This window comes from Peromyscus maniculatus, chromosome 22, assembly GCF_049852395.1.
Source record: "Peromyscus maniculatus bairdii isolate BWxNUB_F1_BW_parent chromosome 22, HU_Pman_BW_mat_3.1, whole genome shotgun sequence".
NCBI classification, from domain to species: domain Eukaryota; kingdom Metazoa; phylum Chordata; class Mammalia; order Rodentia; family Cricetidae; genus Peromyscus; species Peromyscus maniculatus.
In genome coordinates this window covers 54069702-54088211 of record NC_134873.1, presented here as the reverse complement: position 1 = coordinate 54088211, position 18510 = coordinate 54069702, and the positions used below count along the sequence as shown (strand labels likewise).

General features: G+C 43.6%; 1 protein-coding gene across 4 annotated transcripts in view; it reads right to left on the bottom strand.

The window, feature by feature from the left end:
* The window catches only part of Camkmt (calmodulin-lysine N-methyltransferase), a 371202-nt gene that overhangs the window by 17784 nt on the left and 334908 nt on the right, over window positions 1-18510 (bottom strand). For 3 of the 4 annotated variants that reach the window (XM_006986501.4, XM_016005050.3, XM_076558920.1), the window contains one exon: window positions 7393-7467. The exons of the other annotated variant lie outside the window; for it this stretch is intronic. In XM_006986501.4, coding sequence (XP_006986563.1) covers window positions 7393-7467 — 75 coding nt within the window. The remainder of the gene's footprint in view (window positions 1-7392; window positions 7468-18510) is intronic. 4 annotated transcript variants of the gene reach the window in all.

Sequence of the window (18510 nt, the reverse complement as noted above, 5' to 3'; positions counted from 1 at the left end):
ACTCTGCTGTGTGAATGTCACAGGGACAGGCCCCAAGATGTTCTTTTCATGAGTGTCGTCTGGTGGAGACGGAACACTTGGTATACTTTCCCTTGTTAAAGCCCTGTTTCCAGTAGACCTGGACCCTCTACCCACCAGGACCACCGTGAGGCTGCATTCTGAAAGCAGACCACCAGTCCCGTGTACCCAAACCACCGTGGCAATGTTGGGGGTGAAGCAGGGTGGACCGTTGTGATTTCCAACAGTTCGAAGGTAAGACCCAAGTAACGACCCAGTAGCCAACAACCTCCAAAGTGAAGCTCAGGCGGTGTGAGAGGATGTAGTAACTCGAGGTTTTCTTCCCTCGACCTCCACATTGGTCCTTTCCTACTCACTGGGATTTCTCTTTTGCTCCTTGGATCTTGCGAGTATTTCTGTGTGGGGTTTCATCTTGTCATCTCTAGGGTTGAGTTATGTTGACCCTATTTGCACACCATACCTTCTCTGACAAGTTTGTCACACAGCTTCTTCATCTGAACAGAGGCATCCAAGACTCAAGTTTGGGTCACCTAGCAGTTGGTGGCAAGTTGACTTACACAGTTCTATGTTCGAAGGCAACCCTTTACATGCCCGGGCTGCAGACCTGACCTAGGATGTGACTGGGTGGGCGCTACTTTGTTCTTCTGCCGTAGAAGATACAGGGTCCCTCCCTGCTAGAAGACTCAACAAAATTAGGCTCTCCTCCGACCCCAAACCTGCCAGCACTTTTTTTTAATTCATTCTGAAGAGGGCGCTAGATCTCATTTCAGATGGTTGTGAGCCACCATGTGGTTGCTGGGAATTGAACTCAGGACCTCTGGAAGAGCAGTCAGTGCTCTTAACCGCTGAGCCATCTCTCCAGCCCCACCTGCCAGCACTTTGATCTTGGATTTCCTAGAGTCTAAAGCCGTGAGCCATATATTTCTGTTCTTTACAAATTGTTCGGTCTGTGTATTCCCTTTAACAACATAGACTGCACCGACACACCTGAGTGCTTATGAGGAGGGTTCCCTTGGGGCTCTGGTATGGAGGTGTGGAGCACCCAGTGTGAGAGACACAAGAACAGAGTTCCCTGTCACACACTGAGTGATCCTCGTCACACAGCTAACGCACTCTGCCAAGACGAAGCCTCTGGACCGACTGTGTCACCACTCCCGATTGGTGGGAGGAGGGCACTTCTTTCTGAACTCCATATTAGGATCTCTGAACAGTTCTGGCATGCCTGGGATGCCTTTTGGGTACCAATGGGTACTGCCTGTTGGTAGGAGGGCTGCTGTCCTCCCTCAGATAACCGGGCTCATGAAGGCTTTGACCTTTCTATGTGACCTTGGGTAACTCACTTCACAGAAGACCTCAGTTTTCTTGTCAATAAAAACCCACCTGTGGGGCTGTGGTGGACATCAAATTAACATGTTAATTCATAATTGTATACTTACAACCTACAAGGGGTGATAGGCATTGGGGCTAAGCTCCACTCCTAAGGAACTTTCATTCAGCTTCCATTTCTGCTTCATGGCTCGGAGCATGCGCACACGGTATTCTGTTTCTTTACTGCCTGAGGCAGCTCATTGTGGTCCTTGAAATGGAGGACGTTTACATCCAACGTGCATCTCAGTGACCCTAAAGAGCTCGCTCACAGGCCTTGCCCAGTGTTGTCGGGCTGGGCCGATATTTAGGTAAGATGTTTGCCCACACGGGTGCTCTCCAACTTGATGAGTCGAATTTTGAGAAGGGGGAGCGTGAGTTGGGCAGGGTGGTCCATTCCTGTCATCTTAGCCCTTGGGAGGCTGAGGTCAAAGGACTATCATGAGACCAGTCTGGCCTACCCTGTCCGAAGGAAGGAGGGGGTCCAAGAGGAGAGGAAGGAGGAAGGGAGACCGATGGCTTGATTCTGAAGTAGTCAACACTGAGGGCTGGGCCCAGGGCCTCACACCTGCTAGGCAGGCACTAAGCCTATCTCCCCTTCTAAAAAGGTGCTTTGAGCAATGGAAACAAGACCCTCTTCTGACGAGCTACTGACTACGCATAAACCTCATTTCCACCTAGCAACTAGGATAACCTAGGAAAAGCATTATCTTTCACGAAGTTGCATCCTTAAATTTAGAGCAAAGAATACGTTTAATTTAAATGCTACAAAGATGTCCCACTCAGTCAAGTTAAGCAGTGATTCAAAATCATTAAAGATTGATGAGGAACACACCAGGTTGGAACGACGTCTTTTACAAATCGTGTTTTTCAGGACACTCCATCTCATTCTTTAGGGATGTTAGATAGTATTTGCAGTTTGATATTGTTGATATATTGACTGTGGTGGTCATGTGAGCCTACAAGAGACCTCTGGCTGGCTGGATCCGTAGAAGCTAAGCAAAGGACTCTTCTCGGTTTATTTCAGCATTTTCTAAGAGCCTCAGCAGCTCTTAGAAAGAGACGGAGAGCAAGCACATTGTTGCTGGGCCTCCAGCATGCCCTCACAGAACGCTCTTTCCCCTGTGCGTGGGTAATGGCGACAAAGAGGTTAACATCACCGTAAACTGCAAAGTGCAGCTTAACACCTGGAACACATTCCAAACACAGTCATTTCCAAGGTAATGGCACCTACCCCATCGTTCCAAATCAAATTTCCCAAAAGTAATTCTTGTCGTCCTCTAAAAAGATCTTTATTCCAAGCAAGCTCACTTTTCTACTTAGCTTCGATGCAGAATTCATAACGCTTTGTAGGGTACGTCGTATGAGCAATTTCAATGTGCTTTAGTGGGAGTGATATGTAATCTCCTGAAAATTCACCCCTTAAATAAGTCCTAATGGCTCGGAGAACAGCAGTAGCTTAAGTGGATCTATTTAAAAAGGCTGAGTGGGTCAGTGATTGGGATGGAGATACCTTTCAACTCTCCCTTTAGTTAGGGATCAAAATACCTTGACAGTCCAGTTTGGCCATTAAAACACACACTCTCCCACACGCGTACAACTCCAGGTCATTGCCCACGGCAGCAACAATTGCTTTGTTCCACTGATCCGAATCAGATTTTCTGACAAAGGAAAGGTGTTGAATCCTCGTGACCTCTTTAAGAATCTGCTTGTCTGCAGAGCTAGCTAGGAGCGCCTGTCATTCTTCTCCTGGAGGAAGTCATTCATTCCTCCAGAGCATCAGGAGATGGCTCTTTCTTGTCAATAGGCACAGAACGGAAAAACCCCTGGGCAGTCTTCCTGGTGGGATTCGCTGTTTTAGATTTCACTTTCAACAGAGGGACGGTCTCTGTCTGCATTCCCGAACCTGTGTTGGAGGCAGCGCCCTGTGATGTTCGACCCTCACTTGGCTTTGCCCCTTCAAGTTGTGAGATTCTGGGCTCTTTGGGGATTTTCACAGAGGCTGAGTCCTCCCAGGTGGAGTGAAAGGGCTGATTACACTGGAGCTAAAGGCCTTTTCAGGGGCCAGGGACTGTGAGATGTGATTAGGCTGGCCATCATCACCGTAGCTGGAAGACAAGGGACCTTTCAAAGCCTATGGCATTTCCATTTTGAGGGAGGGGGAAAAAAAACTTTTTCATAAAAACAACTTAAAAGCCAAACAGTTTTTTTTTTTTTCATCATTTAGAAGAAAGCGTAAAAGAAATGGGAAAGGAACAACCTATAGAGTATGCAATCAGTGTGAAGCTGCTGAAGGAGCAGGCAAGTGGCCTGTGCAGGGAGGGAAGCGGTCCATGTACTAGCCCCTGCTCCTCTCCCAAGCCCTCAGCTTCAGACTCATAGATGTACTGACTGTCCTAGGCATCCCGTTCCACGGGTCAGGCAGCGGATGGCCTTTCAGACATGCTTTCTAAGCCTTGTGAGATTAAAATGCACCAAGTCATTTCTGTATTTGCGGAACTACAATAAACTGGAGAGCCATCAAATGGTAAGATAAATGGAAGCATTCGTTGGATGGGAGAAAAGAAAACCTTACTTCCAGACTCTCAGATTATGAGTGTGATTGAACCAGAGTCCGCAAAGGCGGGAAAGAATTAGCAAGGCTTGCTCTTCATAACGCGGCGGGGACGGGCCATACGGCATTCCTGCAGAAAGGAATGCTTCTATTAAACTCAATACTGAGTAAATCAATGGAAGCACTTAATAGGCAGGTTTTTTCCTCCCTATCCCTGTGGTTAAATATTCTAATATTTTGATGTTTGTCAACAGCCCTCCACTTTTTTATAGGTGTGACTGTACCTCCATGTTTCTTTCTGTTTATTTCAAAGTTGACATTTTACAAGTTCTTTAGGAACTATTGAACCATGAAACGATTTTCCATTGTCAAAAATGCTGAATGGCGAAATAATGACTAGCTTTCACAGTTTGCTCTTTATTTTATCATCTAGTTGAGTGACTAAATTTGGATCTGGAGTAAGGGATGGACTGTCTCTTGTGGGAAATGAGTCATCCCCCCCCTCCACACACACACACCATACACACACACACACACACACACACACACACACACACACACACACACACACTACCCACACAGGTTTATGAACATTTGAACATAAATATAGGAATACATGAATGATTTAAGAACATAAACATATCACCACTTGCCATAATCGTGTGCATTTTTACTGGAACCACAATGCGGGTTTGGGCTAGGTGAGCAAATGGAGCTTGTTTTCATGCAAATGGGATCAAGAAGTACTACGGGGTTAGCCAGTCAACGAATCAGACAAGGCCGCCCTTGCGGGAAATGCTTCTGTAAGAATTTAAATTCATGTACCTAATACCCAGACTTCAACTTGTGCCGCACAGGGCCCGCTCCAGAGCTCACTCACTGACAACGACAAAGAGTGGCGGGGGATTGAACGTGAGCTCTTTAAACGTGGCCCCTCTTGCTCGCATTGACTATTTCGGGTTTCATCATGGAGGCGGCATCTACAGGCAGCCTGCTTTCACTGCTCTGTAGCACCCTAGATAATTCAGCATGGTCTGCCTGCCCCATAGAAGCAGCATCCATGCAGTAACTCCCAAGGAGCGACACCCAGCCAACTGGCTGTGAGGGCTGCGTGGAACCCCACACTTGACCACCAGATGTACATCAGCGTGGATATTACACATCACCGTACTTTCAAAGTTTCTAAGCCGCTTAGCCATCTCCGTGAATATGAAGAGAGACCATTACCAAAGCATTTCTTTTGGAAATAATATCAGCATCACCGTAAAGAGTAGCTTAATGTTTTACATTTACAAATGGGAAATTACAGACAGGCTGACATTCGGGCACTTATAACACCAGGGGGAAAAAAACCTTAACCATCGATTCATGCATAGAAAAGCCATTTATAAAATGAAGCCTCGGGTATTTAGTTCATTTGAATCCATAAATAATTCTTACATAGCCACCAGATGTGTGTGTATAAGATTGCATTGTGTTATGTATCTGTAATGAAAGCCTTAAGCTGAATATGCACCGTGTTTATCAATTCTCTAAGACTCTGTTGTCGGCTAGGAGGGGACAAAAAGACTATTTTTCAAACACGTTGTGCAGCTATTTTTAACCTAACTGAGAACATTATTCAGAAAGAGCTTAACTCTTATTTCCTCTGCTAGTTTCTCTGGTACAAATAGGATGACACGGTGTGAGTGTCCGAGACACAGGCATGGCAAAGCTAGGCCGTGCTGATATTTGTGCGAAGGACAATTTAACTGTAAATCTCTTGGCCATTCCTGCCTCTCCCACATCATCAGAGTGCATCCGGTGTGACCCTCATCTGAACCTTCAAGAAGACACTGTTCCTGTCAGTCTTGCTGCCTAATCTCTCCTGCTTAATCTTATCTAATCCTGCCCGAATTATCTTCATCTGTAAAATGAAACCTGGAGGATCCTTTCTCATGTTCGGTGAGGAAAGGCATTTACTAAATTACTTGGTCAACCACGTGGCTTGGTTTGAGCTCCTTTTTGATTCGATGGGGGAGCGCAGCATGGAGGCATGTTGTCACTGGTCAGCCGGAAATCTAGGCTTCTCCCGGATTTGGAAAAAGGGGTGTAGCAGTTAGTGCAAGGAGACCAAAATGGCCCTGGAAAACTGGGAATTCTTAGCTAAAAGCAGGACAAAATATTTACTGTTTAAATATTTAAGTAAAACAAGAAAAGAATAGTAATAGGAGAAAGAGGAGAGGGAATTAAAAAGTCATTTAAGGGTGGTGGTGCACGCCTTTGATCCCAGCACTCTGGAGGCAGAGGCAAGCGGATCTCTCTGAGTTCGAGGCTAACCTGGTCTACAGAGAAAGTTCCAGGACAGCCAGGGCTACACACACATAGAAACTCTGTCTCAAAAAAAAAAAAAAAAAAAAAAAAACCAACAAAACAAACCCTAATCTCACTGACTTAGTGGGAAAGCTGGACACTAGAACTTGTGTTTAAATAGTGATAAAGTCACTTCCTGAAAAATGTGTCTGCCTTCCTCTGGCTGAGATCCACTCAGGATTCTGGGTTTTAGGATTGGGCTCATCAGTGTAACAGCAAGTCCGAATCTGAATTCACTGTTTTCAAATCTAACGGAATCATGATCATGCGGAAACTCCAAGTAAGACCTTACCCTGAACAGGGAGAACATTGCTTATGGCCCACCCATGTTTTCCATACGCAGAAATAACTACCCAGGCTGAATGAAGAAAGGCACAAAATCAGCTGAAATAATTACGAAGGTCTATGCATATGTATCCTGCAACCTGGGTTCAGGCTCCCATTAACAAATAAGCAGATTGGGCTAAGGTGGAAGACAGAGTGTCTAGGGTAAATTTATTTAAAAAGATTAGACACCTGACAAATTTGGATGTTATTTGCATAAGAATAAAATGTGATTGTGTAATCTTGGTGTTCTGTATAACTAAGAATCAGCTCCGAAAACATCAGATATCAAATACACTTTAAGAAAGGCTATTTCCCACAAGATATTTCACAGATATGTTTATTTACCAAAGAGTCTGTATGTGTGTACACATGTATATCCCTTATATCAGATCTCTCCCAAGAAGGAAGCTAATTGAGCTGTTTGTGTTGATAAACTCCTTTTTCTCCAGACTGTTCCTCTCCGAGCCATAATTATTTGCAATTTGCCTAAGTCGTCCATTTACTGATACGTCAAGCATGAAACAGAGGCAATTCCAGAAAATGGAAATGCTTCTGAAAATCAATCTTTGGGAAATAATGTGGTAGAAGTTACTGTGTGATAGAAGACTACCTCCTAACTGTCACATGGAGATGAATATTAATTTGTTGAGGTTAAGGTGGCTTTGTGCTTCATTTGTTGACTTTCCTTAGCCATCAGCAAAGCCGCGCAGCCCAATTACTCCAGAGAAGCTATTTTTTTCCCCCTAACAGGAGTTTTATGATTTTTATGTACTTACCAGTCAGCGCACATAACAATGTCAAAATGTCCTTCCAGTTGAGAGACATCTGTCTCATTATCCCATCGTAAAACGCTTGAGGAGAAAAAGATTTTAAAAATTATACTTAGGGCTTTTTTTTTTAACTTTTGATTTTGCGCTATTAACATTATTTTTTGTGGCACATGGAATTATATAAAAGGTATATACAAATTATTTCAAAAGATATAATAAAAAAATACCTAGGATGTAACTGTCTTCTGTATTTTTTTTGTCTTTAATTGTAGAAGAGGACGAATTCTCTACTGAAACAGGAGAGTTGAGTTTTTGCTAGGTTTTATAGGTTTTTGTAGACAAAGTAGACCCTTACCTCAGTCGTTAGAATATGATTCCTGACCCTTCCCAACAACGAGGAAAAAACTGAAATCAAAACATTCTCCATCCAACTGGAATATGAACTTATAGAGAAATATGAATTTAGAAAAAGAAGTCACGTGAAATTTTCTGTAGACCCCTCTTGCCTGCCATGCCAGACACATTTGTTATTGACAAAACAAACAATGTGGCAAGATGGAAGGAAAGAACAGGTCACTTCTTTGTGGAAGTTCTCAGGCTGCTAAGCACACTTTCTCTACCCACAGGCGCCCCAAAGGAGGCGCGGGTGTTAAACCTCACACTAATAACAACGGTTAATAGCAGGCATTGGAAAACTTGAGCAACACTTATGAAGCCAACCAGGGGCTCTATATTCCCCTCAGATGATAGCTGTGATGATTAACGGTTTATTATAATCAATATTTTTAAGGATGTTTTCCCACACACACACCAAAAGTGTTATTTGCAGTACTATTTTTTTTAAAGTAAAATCCTGCGGCTATTTCTTACTTTGATTCCTTTGAGATGGACTGAGGGGTCATACCTTACCTCGCCAATTGTATTTGCTTATTTGGGTGGGGTTTGCATTTCTTCTGTATTTCCAAAGACAAAGTCATGTTTGAGTGCAAAAATGAGCCTTAACCCTGGTGGGTCCAAATATCCTTCTCATACACTTTGATAGACATAAATGGTAGTGACATTCTTAAGGAAGAGACGACTATACATATCACCTCATCACCAAGGAGGCCGAAGGCCAGTTGGCCACTCATTTTTTTTTAATTCACACTTATTGAGCATCTACTGTATACTGTGTGTCCGGACCTGTCTATGCATTAGCCTTGCCATCACAGAGGCTGCCTGGAGAGCCATCCAGACACACCAGGGAAGGCTTTTGAGGAAAAGGATGCCTCAAGCGAGCGACATGGGGACAAGCTTTAGCTCATATTATTCTACTTCCTAGGCCCACAGGAGAGCCAAGTGACAAAGGAGCCCAGCAAGTCCCTAAAAATAAAAAGGCTCACATTGTTTTTGGTACCTGGCAACACCAGCTTTTCCTGGACTTGGACATGGAGGAGGGTAAAAGCCTTCTCAGCCAATATCAGAAACTGGAGAGTTCTCAAGAGTTTATAAGTTTATATATAAACAAGATGGTTTAACACAGTAGTGTGCATGTAATCCCAGCATTTAGTAGGCAGAGGGAGGAGGATTGTGAGTTTGAAGCTAACCTGGGCTATATAGCAAGGCTCTGTTTCCAAAAACAAAAAACAAAACCCAAAACAGCTGCAACAAACAAGCAAAAAGTATAGAACTCTAATAGGCCTTCACAGACCATAAACGTCACATAGTCATACACGTTTTGACAGAAAGCATTAAAATCATTTGCAATTTCCCCTTTTGCCAATGACTATCAGATGCTTCTAATTCATATGTGACTGCTAAGGCACAAGAAGACAAATGGCGGGAACCCCGCGGTGATATTGGATATTGGATTCCTGGGGCGCTTCAGACTCCTGGTTGAACAAAGGCTAACTGGAGGGATCAGGTCTAACAGCAAAGGGCTGTGGATCAACAGAGCTGCTGTGACGAGTTGGGTCTCTAAAGAGACTCAAACACCCTCTATGGCCACACAGCCCACAAAACATTTCCAAGAGGCACTTTCCTTGGGTTTCAAGAAATTTAGCCCAGGCTGACCCTCTAACTGTAACCATGAGTAGAGAGTATGGTGGTGTAGTTAGAATTCAGCTTTGATGCAAGAGACACACGCAGGCTCCAACCTTGGTCCTGACCTTTAGCGGCTGTGTGCGTCTACACAATTACTCAACCACTCTGAATCTGTTTTCTGTAAAATGGGGAGGAGAATGGCCACTTCCCTGGACTCTCAGATGGCCACTTCTCTGAACCCTCAGATGACCACTTCCCTGAACCCTCAGATGGCCACTTCCCTGAACCCTCAAAGAGTACCTGAAGTTGTACTGTCTGCAAAGCACGTATTGAGAATGGCCTCCCATAGATCTGCTTAGCTGGCCTTCTCTCATGGAAAGACAGATAACTTCATCATTTAAGGATATGGTCCTTCCAATTCTTCTCTGCCAATGCTCTTTTTCTCCATGCAGAGACTACCATACACAGCCACACACACTCCACACAAGTATGCATACACACACAGACACACACACACACACACAGACACACACACACACACACACACACACACACACACACACACACACTGTGCTTCCGCTATGGGAGAAGAACCAGATTTTTTAATGTTTGTGTCCAGTTTGCTGCAGACCCATGATTTTGTAAAAGTCAGTACAAGTTAGTAGGTAAATGAGATAAAGACAAAGAAACAAAAACCAGGCAGTCCACTGCAGGAAACGGGGATGAGAGCCTTGATCCCAGCTACCTGGAGGGTGAGGCAGGAGGATCACAAGTTCAAGTCAAGTCTGGGCAAGTTCATAAGACTGTGTCAAGTTTACAGGGGAGAGATGGGACTTCAGATGTTATCTCCATGGTAGAGTCCTTGCCATGCATAGGACCTGGGTTCAGTCCTCATACCCAAAACTCAAAGGCATTCCAAGTCCAAGTCCATGGACTGTTTCACTCATATTTCTAAATGTTTACTTTTAAGTCCTGTGTCTCCCCTGCCCCCCTTCTCCGTGTGGCCCTGGCTGCCCTGGAACTCGCTCTGTAGACCAGGCTGGCCTCGAACTCACAGAGATTTGCCTGCCTCTGCTTCCCAGGTGCTGGGATTAAAGGCGTGCACCACCACTGCCCGGATCAATTCTTAAACACAGCCTGTTGCATATGCAATTTACAACCAGGTTCCTATCCTTGCACTGTTCACTGAGTAGCCCTGCTCTAGACCTTGTCTTTATCAATAAACCCTCATTCTCTCTCAGACCAGCCCTTCTTCTCTTTCCCAGCTTATTTCTAGAAGTTTTTCTGACCCATCTACTGTTATGAATTATCTACTGTGCACACAGGGAAACATGCTGGCATGCTGGGCAGATGCAGCAGCAGGGGACTGGCGACCCACTCCATTCAGGCATGGCAGCGGGGTGGCGGGTAGACATTCACAACCCAGACACTGCATCCGCGCAAAAAATGGTTTATTTTAATAGGATGAAGAGAAGATAGGAAAGAAGAGAGGGGGGAGAGAAAGAGAGAGGGGGGGTCGAGGGGTGCACACCTCGTGGGAGTGGAGGGAGAGGAGAGAGAGAGGGGCGGAGCTTTTCCTTATAGAGACTTTCACGTCAGGACATGGCCTGGCGCCAAGGGGCGGGATCAGAATATTAACCCCACTCCTCAGTCCCTCTGTCTACTGTCTCCTGATCCTGTCCCCAGGACACCGTCCCCTTCTCTAATGCTTACCTTCCTCTCTTGCCCAGTCGGTCCCTTGGGCACATCCTCCACTCTCTTGTCTCTGTCCTCCTCACAGCTGCTGAACCCAGCTCACTGACCAGGGACCTGAGTGTGGCTGCTTCTGCTTTAAATTCACGGCCAGGAACTCCAAGGGACTCAGTGGTGTAGGGACTTGTGTCCATGTGCTCTTCCGTTCTCTCAGGCATTGTCACTTTATACCTTTGTTCTTTCTCAGCATTCTAGCACTTTCTCCTTCATTTTTAGTCTCCGCTGGTGACCTGCTTTTTACTTTACCCTCAAGATTGCCGGTCAGACAAGAATGTCCCTGATCTTTCACCACAGCACATAATGAACTCCCTATGATGTCTTCAGCCCGTGAACTCACTCCTATCTCCCAAGCCAGAACCTTCTTACAGAGATCCACCCCTGCTCACTGAGATCCACCCCTCCTCACTGAGATCCACCCCTGCTCACTGAGATCCACCCCTGCTCACTGAGATCCACCCCTGCTCACTGAGATCCACCCTTGCTCACTGAGATCCACCCCTCCTCACTGAGATCCACCCCTGCTCACTGAGATCCACCCTCCTCACTGAGATCCACCCCTGCTCACTGAGATCCACCCCTGCTCACTGAGATCCACCCCTCCTCACTGAGATCCACCCCTGCTCACTGAGATCCACCCCTGCTCACTGAGATCCACCCCTGCTCACTGAGATCCACCCCTGCTCACTGAGATCCACCCCTGCTCACTGAGATCCACCCTTGCTCACTGAGATCCACCCCTGCTCACTGAGATTCACCCCTGCTCACTGAGATCCACCCCTCCTCACTGAGATCCACCCCTCCTCACTGAGATCCACCCCTGCTCACTGAGATCCACCCCTCCTCCCTGAGATCCACCCCTGCTCACTGAGATCCACCCCTGCTCACTGAGATCCACCCCTGCTCACTGAGATCCACCCCTGCTCACTGAGATCCACCCCTGCTCACTGAGAGTCATTAGTCCTTGAAAGAGGATGAGCAAATCAAGTAAGCCCCACAGTTACCCCATTGTGATGCCTTGGGGGAGATCCCAGGTTGCAGCCTGGAGAGAGAGGAGCCAATAGTTTTGGAGCTAAGCAGATGGGACCCAGGGACTGGAGAAACCACGGTGGCCAGAACAGAGGACCATAAAGAAGACAGCTGGGCAGAGAGAACTCATGTCTCACAAAGATGGCTCTCATAGATCACTCAGCAAGGAGCTAACTCTGTGTGTGTGTGTGTGTGTGTGTGTGTGTGTGTGTGTGTGTGTGTGTGTGTGAACTATTTGAGGTTGGGAAAGAACCATATGAGAATGTTGGGGGGCTGGACCAGAGGTCACAGGACAGGGCCACTGCTCACAGGGCAGGAGTGGTGTCTGCTCTTAGCAGGTGCCCCCCCCCCCCAAAAAAAAAAAAAAAACTCAGAATGATCTTGGCTCAGAAGTGGGAAATATTTAGCCCTAGAGAAACTACTGAACTGCTGGATGAGGCAAATTTTAAGAGCCAGATCCTAAAATAAGGAATGATTACAACCTAACACAACTGTACCCCAGAGCAAAATGCAAAAGTATTTTCAGGAACAGAAAAACACTCAGATCCCAACAAATTAAAAATCAAAATGCTCACTATATTATCAAAGACTGCCAGAGAGACGAAGAACATTGGAATTCAATCTAAAACTGACACAGATGTCAGACTTTCAAGAAGGGAACTGATATCTGTACCATAATAGCGCTTAATGTATTTCAAATGTGGTTTTGAGACGTAGATTTAAAAAAAAAAAACCTAAATTTTTATAAGCTGAAAATACAATATCTGAGGAAAACTGAACTAGACTCAATTAATAGGAGATTAGAAATTTCAGAGGAAAAGATTCGAGAATTTGAAGACACAGCAGTAAAAACTACCTCAAATGCAGCAGACAAGATGACCTGGCAGAAAAGGCGCCTGCTGCCAACCCTGACAGTCTGAGTTTGGTTCCAGAACCCACATGGTAGGAGACGACCAACTTCCCCAAGTTGTTGTTTAACCTCTGAGTAGGCAAGTGTGCACATGAGCACACACTAAATAAATAAATAACTGTGAAAATTTTAAAATCTATCCAAAATAAAAAAAAATAGAGAAAAAGTTTTTTTTTTTAATGCAATGTAAGTAAACTGGGAGACAAATTTAAGTGATCTCATATTTGAGTTCCTAAAAGGCAGGAAAAAGGAGAAGGCTGGGGATAATGGAGGGTAGTATGCTGTCGTCGACTGCTGGCCTCCACATACGTCTTCAGGGGTGAGTACCCTCTCCCCTAGAATCTATACTATAAAATCTAAAGCAAGAATAAGAGTAATAAATAACAGAAGTACAGAACACACTAATCCAATAGGAGGCAGAAAAAGATGAAAAGGAACCAAGAGTAGCTGAGACACACAGCAAAAAGCAAGATCACAAGTTCAAACCTAACCTTATCAGTAACTGTATTAGATGAAAATGACCTGGACACTTCGATTAGAAAGTGAAGTATCAGACTAAATATAAATCTGCCAGGCATGGTAGTGCATGGCTGTAATCCTACTCAGGAGGCTGAGGCAGAAAGATCACAAGTCTGAGGCTAGCCTGGGCAACCTAGAAAATAAAAAAAATCAAAATGACAAGCCTAGAAAGGTCCTATCTTAAAAATCAAAATGACAAGGGGCTGGGGGATAGAGTTGCAGAGCATTGGGTCGTGGATCAAGCTCCAGTACCCCCCAAAAAGATAAGAAACAAACAAATCTAGGTCCACGTATATGTGGCTTACATCAAAAGCATTTTATACATAAAACCACAAAGGAGGTGCAGGTGCAAATCCTGAAAAAGACACGTGAATGCTAGTCAAAAGACAGGCTAGATATTTTAACCTCAGACAGAGGTTTTGGAGTAAAACTATTACTAGGGTTGAAGGAGGTGGTTTCATCACACTGAAGGGCCAGTTAAGGAGGCTGGCGTAGTGTACCTCAAGTTTATGCTCTGGGTAACACTGCATAGCACTGAAGGAAAGAGACAAAACCCAGTCACAGTCAGAGTCTAACATCCTTCTCTCTAGTTGGACAGGAGATGGAAAATTAACAAAGGTAGAGGCAGACAGCTTTAAACGCAATCAATCATATAACTTAATTGATATTTATAGAACACTCCATTAATATAGAATTCATATTCTTTTCAAATAGATCTATTATGAATCATAATATAAGTCTCAATAAATTTAGCAGGATCAAGGCCATACAAAAATATGACCCTTGCTTACTATGGAATTAAAGTGGCTACCAATGAGAAATTAGAAATCAATATGCTACAAAATCTCAAATACTGAGAAAATAAATACTAGCTTTATAAATAGCCCAGAGCCCAAATAAGAAACCAAAGCAGAAATTGACAAACATTTTGAACTGAATAAAACTGAAAACACAACATATGAAAATTTACACGATGTCACAGAGTACTTAGAAGGCAATTGAGAGCAATAAATATCTACATTAGAAAAGAAATTTCTCTAATTAGTGAATTCAGTTTCTAGGCAAATAAGATTAAAAAAAGAATAAATTAAACTCAACATAATCAAAGAAAGGAACAAATAAAGATTAGAAGAGAAATGAATAAAACAGAAACAAAAATAATAGGGAAAAAAATCAATGAAACCAAACAGGTTCTTTGAAAGATCAATAAAACTGATAACCCTCTGGTCAGACTGATCAGAGGAGCAGAAAGAGGGAATACACATATCACTGATGTCGTGGATGCTGGAAGTGGTATCACTCCAGATTCTGGAGATAAAGGCAACACATATTTCTGTGTATATATTTCTATATGTATACTACACAGCTGCCCATCATGTACAATCTAAACACGCATACAGAAATTCACATTTAGTGATGTTTATCACGAGGATGTAAGAAAGTTGTTTTGCTTTTTAAAAATTGATAAATACAATGCATGGTGCTAACAAACTAAAAAGGAAAAACACATGACCATCTCAAATAGTGCATTCAATATATATAGTCTGACATTTGTTTCTCATTAAAAAACAAAATCAAAAACTCAGCAATATAAGACTAGAAATGATTTCCTCACAGGCCAGCAAAATGGCTCCATGTGTAAAGAAATAAATACCTTCTTCAACCTGAAAAGCATGATCCGTGAGATATCTACAGCTAACATCACACTTAATGGTGACCGGCTGCATTCCTTCTCCTTAACTTCAGAAGCAAGAAAGGGGACATTCCTCTCACCTTCCCCTAAAGCACTGAAGGGTGTAGCCAGCCCAGGAAGACAGGAAATGAAAAGGCTTCTAGAAGGGAGGAAGAAGTCAAATTGTACTTCTTAGTAGATAGCGCGATAATCTATATGGAATACACTGTGGGAGAGTCAACAAAGTGCGAGTATGGGTGTAGTCGGCTGTGGGATACGAGATCAATACAAGAATCAATTGTATTTCTTTATACAAGCAACACATAACTGGAAATTGGAATTTCCAATTCCATACCATTTATAATAGCATAAAATTTCATAATAGCTTAAACATATAAAAGAGAAGTAATTCTGACAAAAGATGAAAGAAATTAAATGAGACCTAAATAAACGGAGGCAATTCAAATGGGAAAAGAATAAAATGTGTTTTGACAATTGGTTATTCATATTTTCAAAAAAAATAATTTAAATCTATATCTTGCACCACATGCAGAAATTAACTGAAAATAGATCATAAGTCCAAACGTAAAACCTATCATTATAAAGCTTGTCAATGGAAATATGGGAGAAAAATCTTTGTAACCTTGCATTAAACAAGGCTTCCTTAGAGACACACAAGATACATGACCCATCGAAGAACAAATTGGTAAATTGGATTAAAATTAAAATTAAAAACTTCTGCTCTCTGAAACACAGTGTAAGGAGAATGAAAAGGCAAGCTGCAGGCCTAGAGAAAATGTTTGTGAATCATGTCTGATAAAGAGTTTATATCCAGAACACAGTAAGGGCTCTCAGAATTTGTCAATAATAAGAAAATAAGCAACGTGGTTTATATATATATATATATAAAAACACAGCAAAGCCTTTGAACAGACACTTCAATGAAGACAAAGACATGAAATTAAAAGTAAGACCCCATGAATTCTGTTTTACTCTTAGGATGGTTGTACTTCAAAAGATCAATCACATGGCGAGCTGGACAGGATTCCGAAGGAACGCAAGCCCTCCAGCACTGGCCATGGAAATGCAAAACAGCCAGCACTTTCGCAAATAGCTTGCACATCCCTTAAAATATCAAACGGATGCCGCTGTACGGTTTATTTGTTTCTCTGACAGGTATGTCCTCCAGAGAAAGCTTGTATTCAAGCTTGAACACAGGACAGTCTCAGAGACTTTACCTGTAACAGTCTCACACCGGTAACAGACCAGGGGGTCCCTCAAAGGATGAAGGATACGTAAGTCCCACATAATGGGGTTCAAATGAGGAGGGAAGAGGAAAGGAGGATTGGCAGAGGCGGTGACTGGTGTTCATGGAAGGGGTAGCCAGGTGCCTGACCATTGGTTTTACGGCCGAAAGCATTTGTAAGATGGCTTGGACCAAGCATCTGAGTAACAGCCACATCCTTCGGGTGATTCTCTGGAACCTAAAGTGAAATTATTGTTGTCTCTGTTTTCCTGTATCACAATGTCAAAATCTTATGTTCATCTGAATTTTTGTTACAGTCTTACGGATACATATTTGAAAACCCACCTTCCCGGAACTTCCCGCACTTGAGAAAAATTGCAAAAGCTACGGGCGTGGTAGCCTGGTAGGTCTCGCTAGGATAAGAGAGCAGAAAGAGTGTGTGGGTTTTGTAGTTAGAGAGCTGTGAATGCAAACACCAGCATCCTCCTACACGCCAGTGAGGCCGGGGATGCTCTGAGCATCACTGCCTTCATCTGTGAAACTGACATGGTAGTTTATACACCGTAGGATCCACTAAGCTCTGAATGAGGGCTGGGATGTAGCTGAATGGTAGAGAACTTGCCTAATGTTTAGGAGGAGGCTCTGAGTTCAATCCGTAGACTCAAAGCAAAACAACACAGCCTCCCAGCAAAAGCACGTAATGAGATGATAGATTACTAGCACACATGAAAGCATCATTTATGAAAAACTTACAGTTGTGGGTGCTCAAAAATATTAATTTTCCTTCCCTTACTCTTGCACCAATGTGCTGTCTCTTTTCATGCTGGTTTTGAGTTTAAGGTTGAAACACAAAACGTAGTCAGCTTCTAGAAAGATTCCTACCCTGTGAGGCAAAACTCACAATGAAAAGAATTCCACAGAAAGTCCTTCTTGCTTGGGATAAACTCCCTGTGGACCGGGCTCACCCTACTTAGCATGGCATGGCCACGGGAGAATCTTGCAGGCATGCAAAGCATCCCTTTTCTTGTTTCCATGGTTAACATATTGTTTGTTTGTTTGCCTTTGTAGTGAGTGAGTGAGCAACGGCCTGACATTTTCGACGCTAAAAAACAGGGCAGTTCTTGTGAGGTGTGGTGGCAGGTACATTTCATCCCATTATTAGGGAGGCAGAACCAGGAGGACTGCTGCAAGTCTGATGCCAGCCTGGGCTACAGAGTAAGTTGAGGCTAGCCTGGGCTACACACAAGACCTTGTCCCAAAATAAAAAAAATAAAAAACAACAAAAAAAAAACAGTACCTTGTATATTTGCAAAAGTAGTGTTCTAACACAATTCTTTTTCTAAAAAATATCTTTAATTATGTATAGGTGTGTGTGTGTGTGTGTGTGTGTGTGTGTGTGTGTGTGTGTGTGTGTGTATGTGTGTGTGTGTGTATGTAAGTGCTGGTGCCTGTGGAGACCAGAGGCGTCAGATCCCCCGGAGCTAGTTACAGATGGTTGTGCTGTCTGATGTGGGTGCTGGGAATTGAAGCCGGGTCCTCTGGAAGAAGAGCCAGTGCTCAGTGCTCTTAACTGCTGAGCGTCTCACACACTTCTTGACAGTGTCTGCTAGTGCAGTGACCCCTGAGCTCCCTCCCAGCAGCAGGCAAGGCAGCAGCTTTCTCTTCGCTGCTGTGAGCCGCAGGAAAATGTAATGGAATTCAGCTCCTGTCACAAAAGCTACTCCTCGGAAAGGTCGAGGACTTTCCCGAAGGTCAAGCCATGGCTTAAGAAATCTTGGTGAGAGTTTAGCTTTTGTATATATATTAGCTAATTCCTGCAATGATTCCCTTATATGCTATGTATGCTTCCAAGAACTCATAACAGTGTATTTTATCTGAAATACCTATCAAGCGTCCAAGGCCAAACGATCTCCTGAGTTAAGGCAAATTAAGCTCAGACCATCCTTTCTTATACAGCCATAGTGGTATTTATATTAA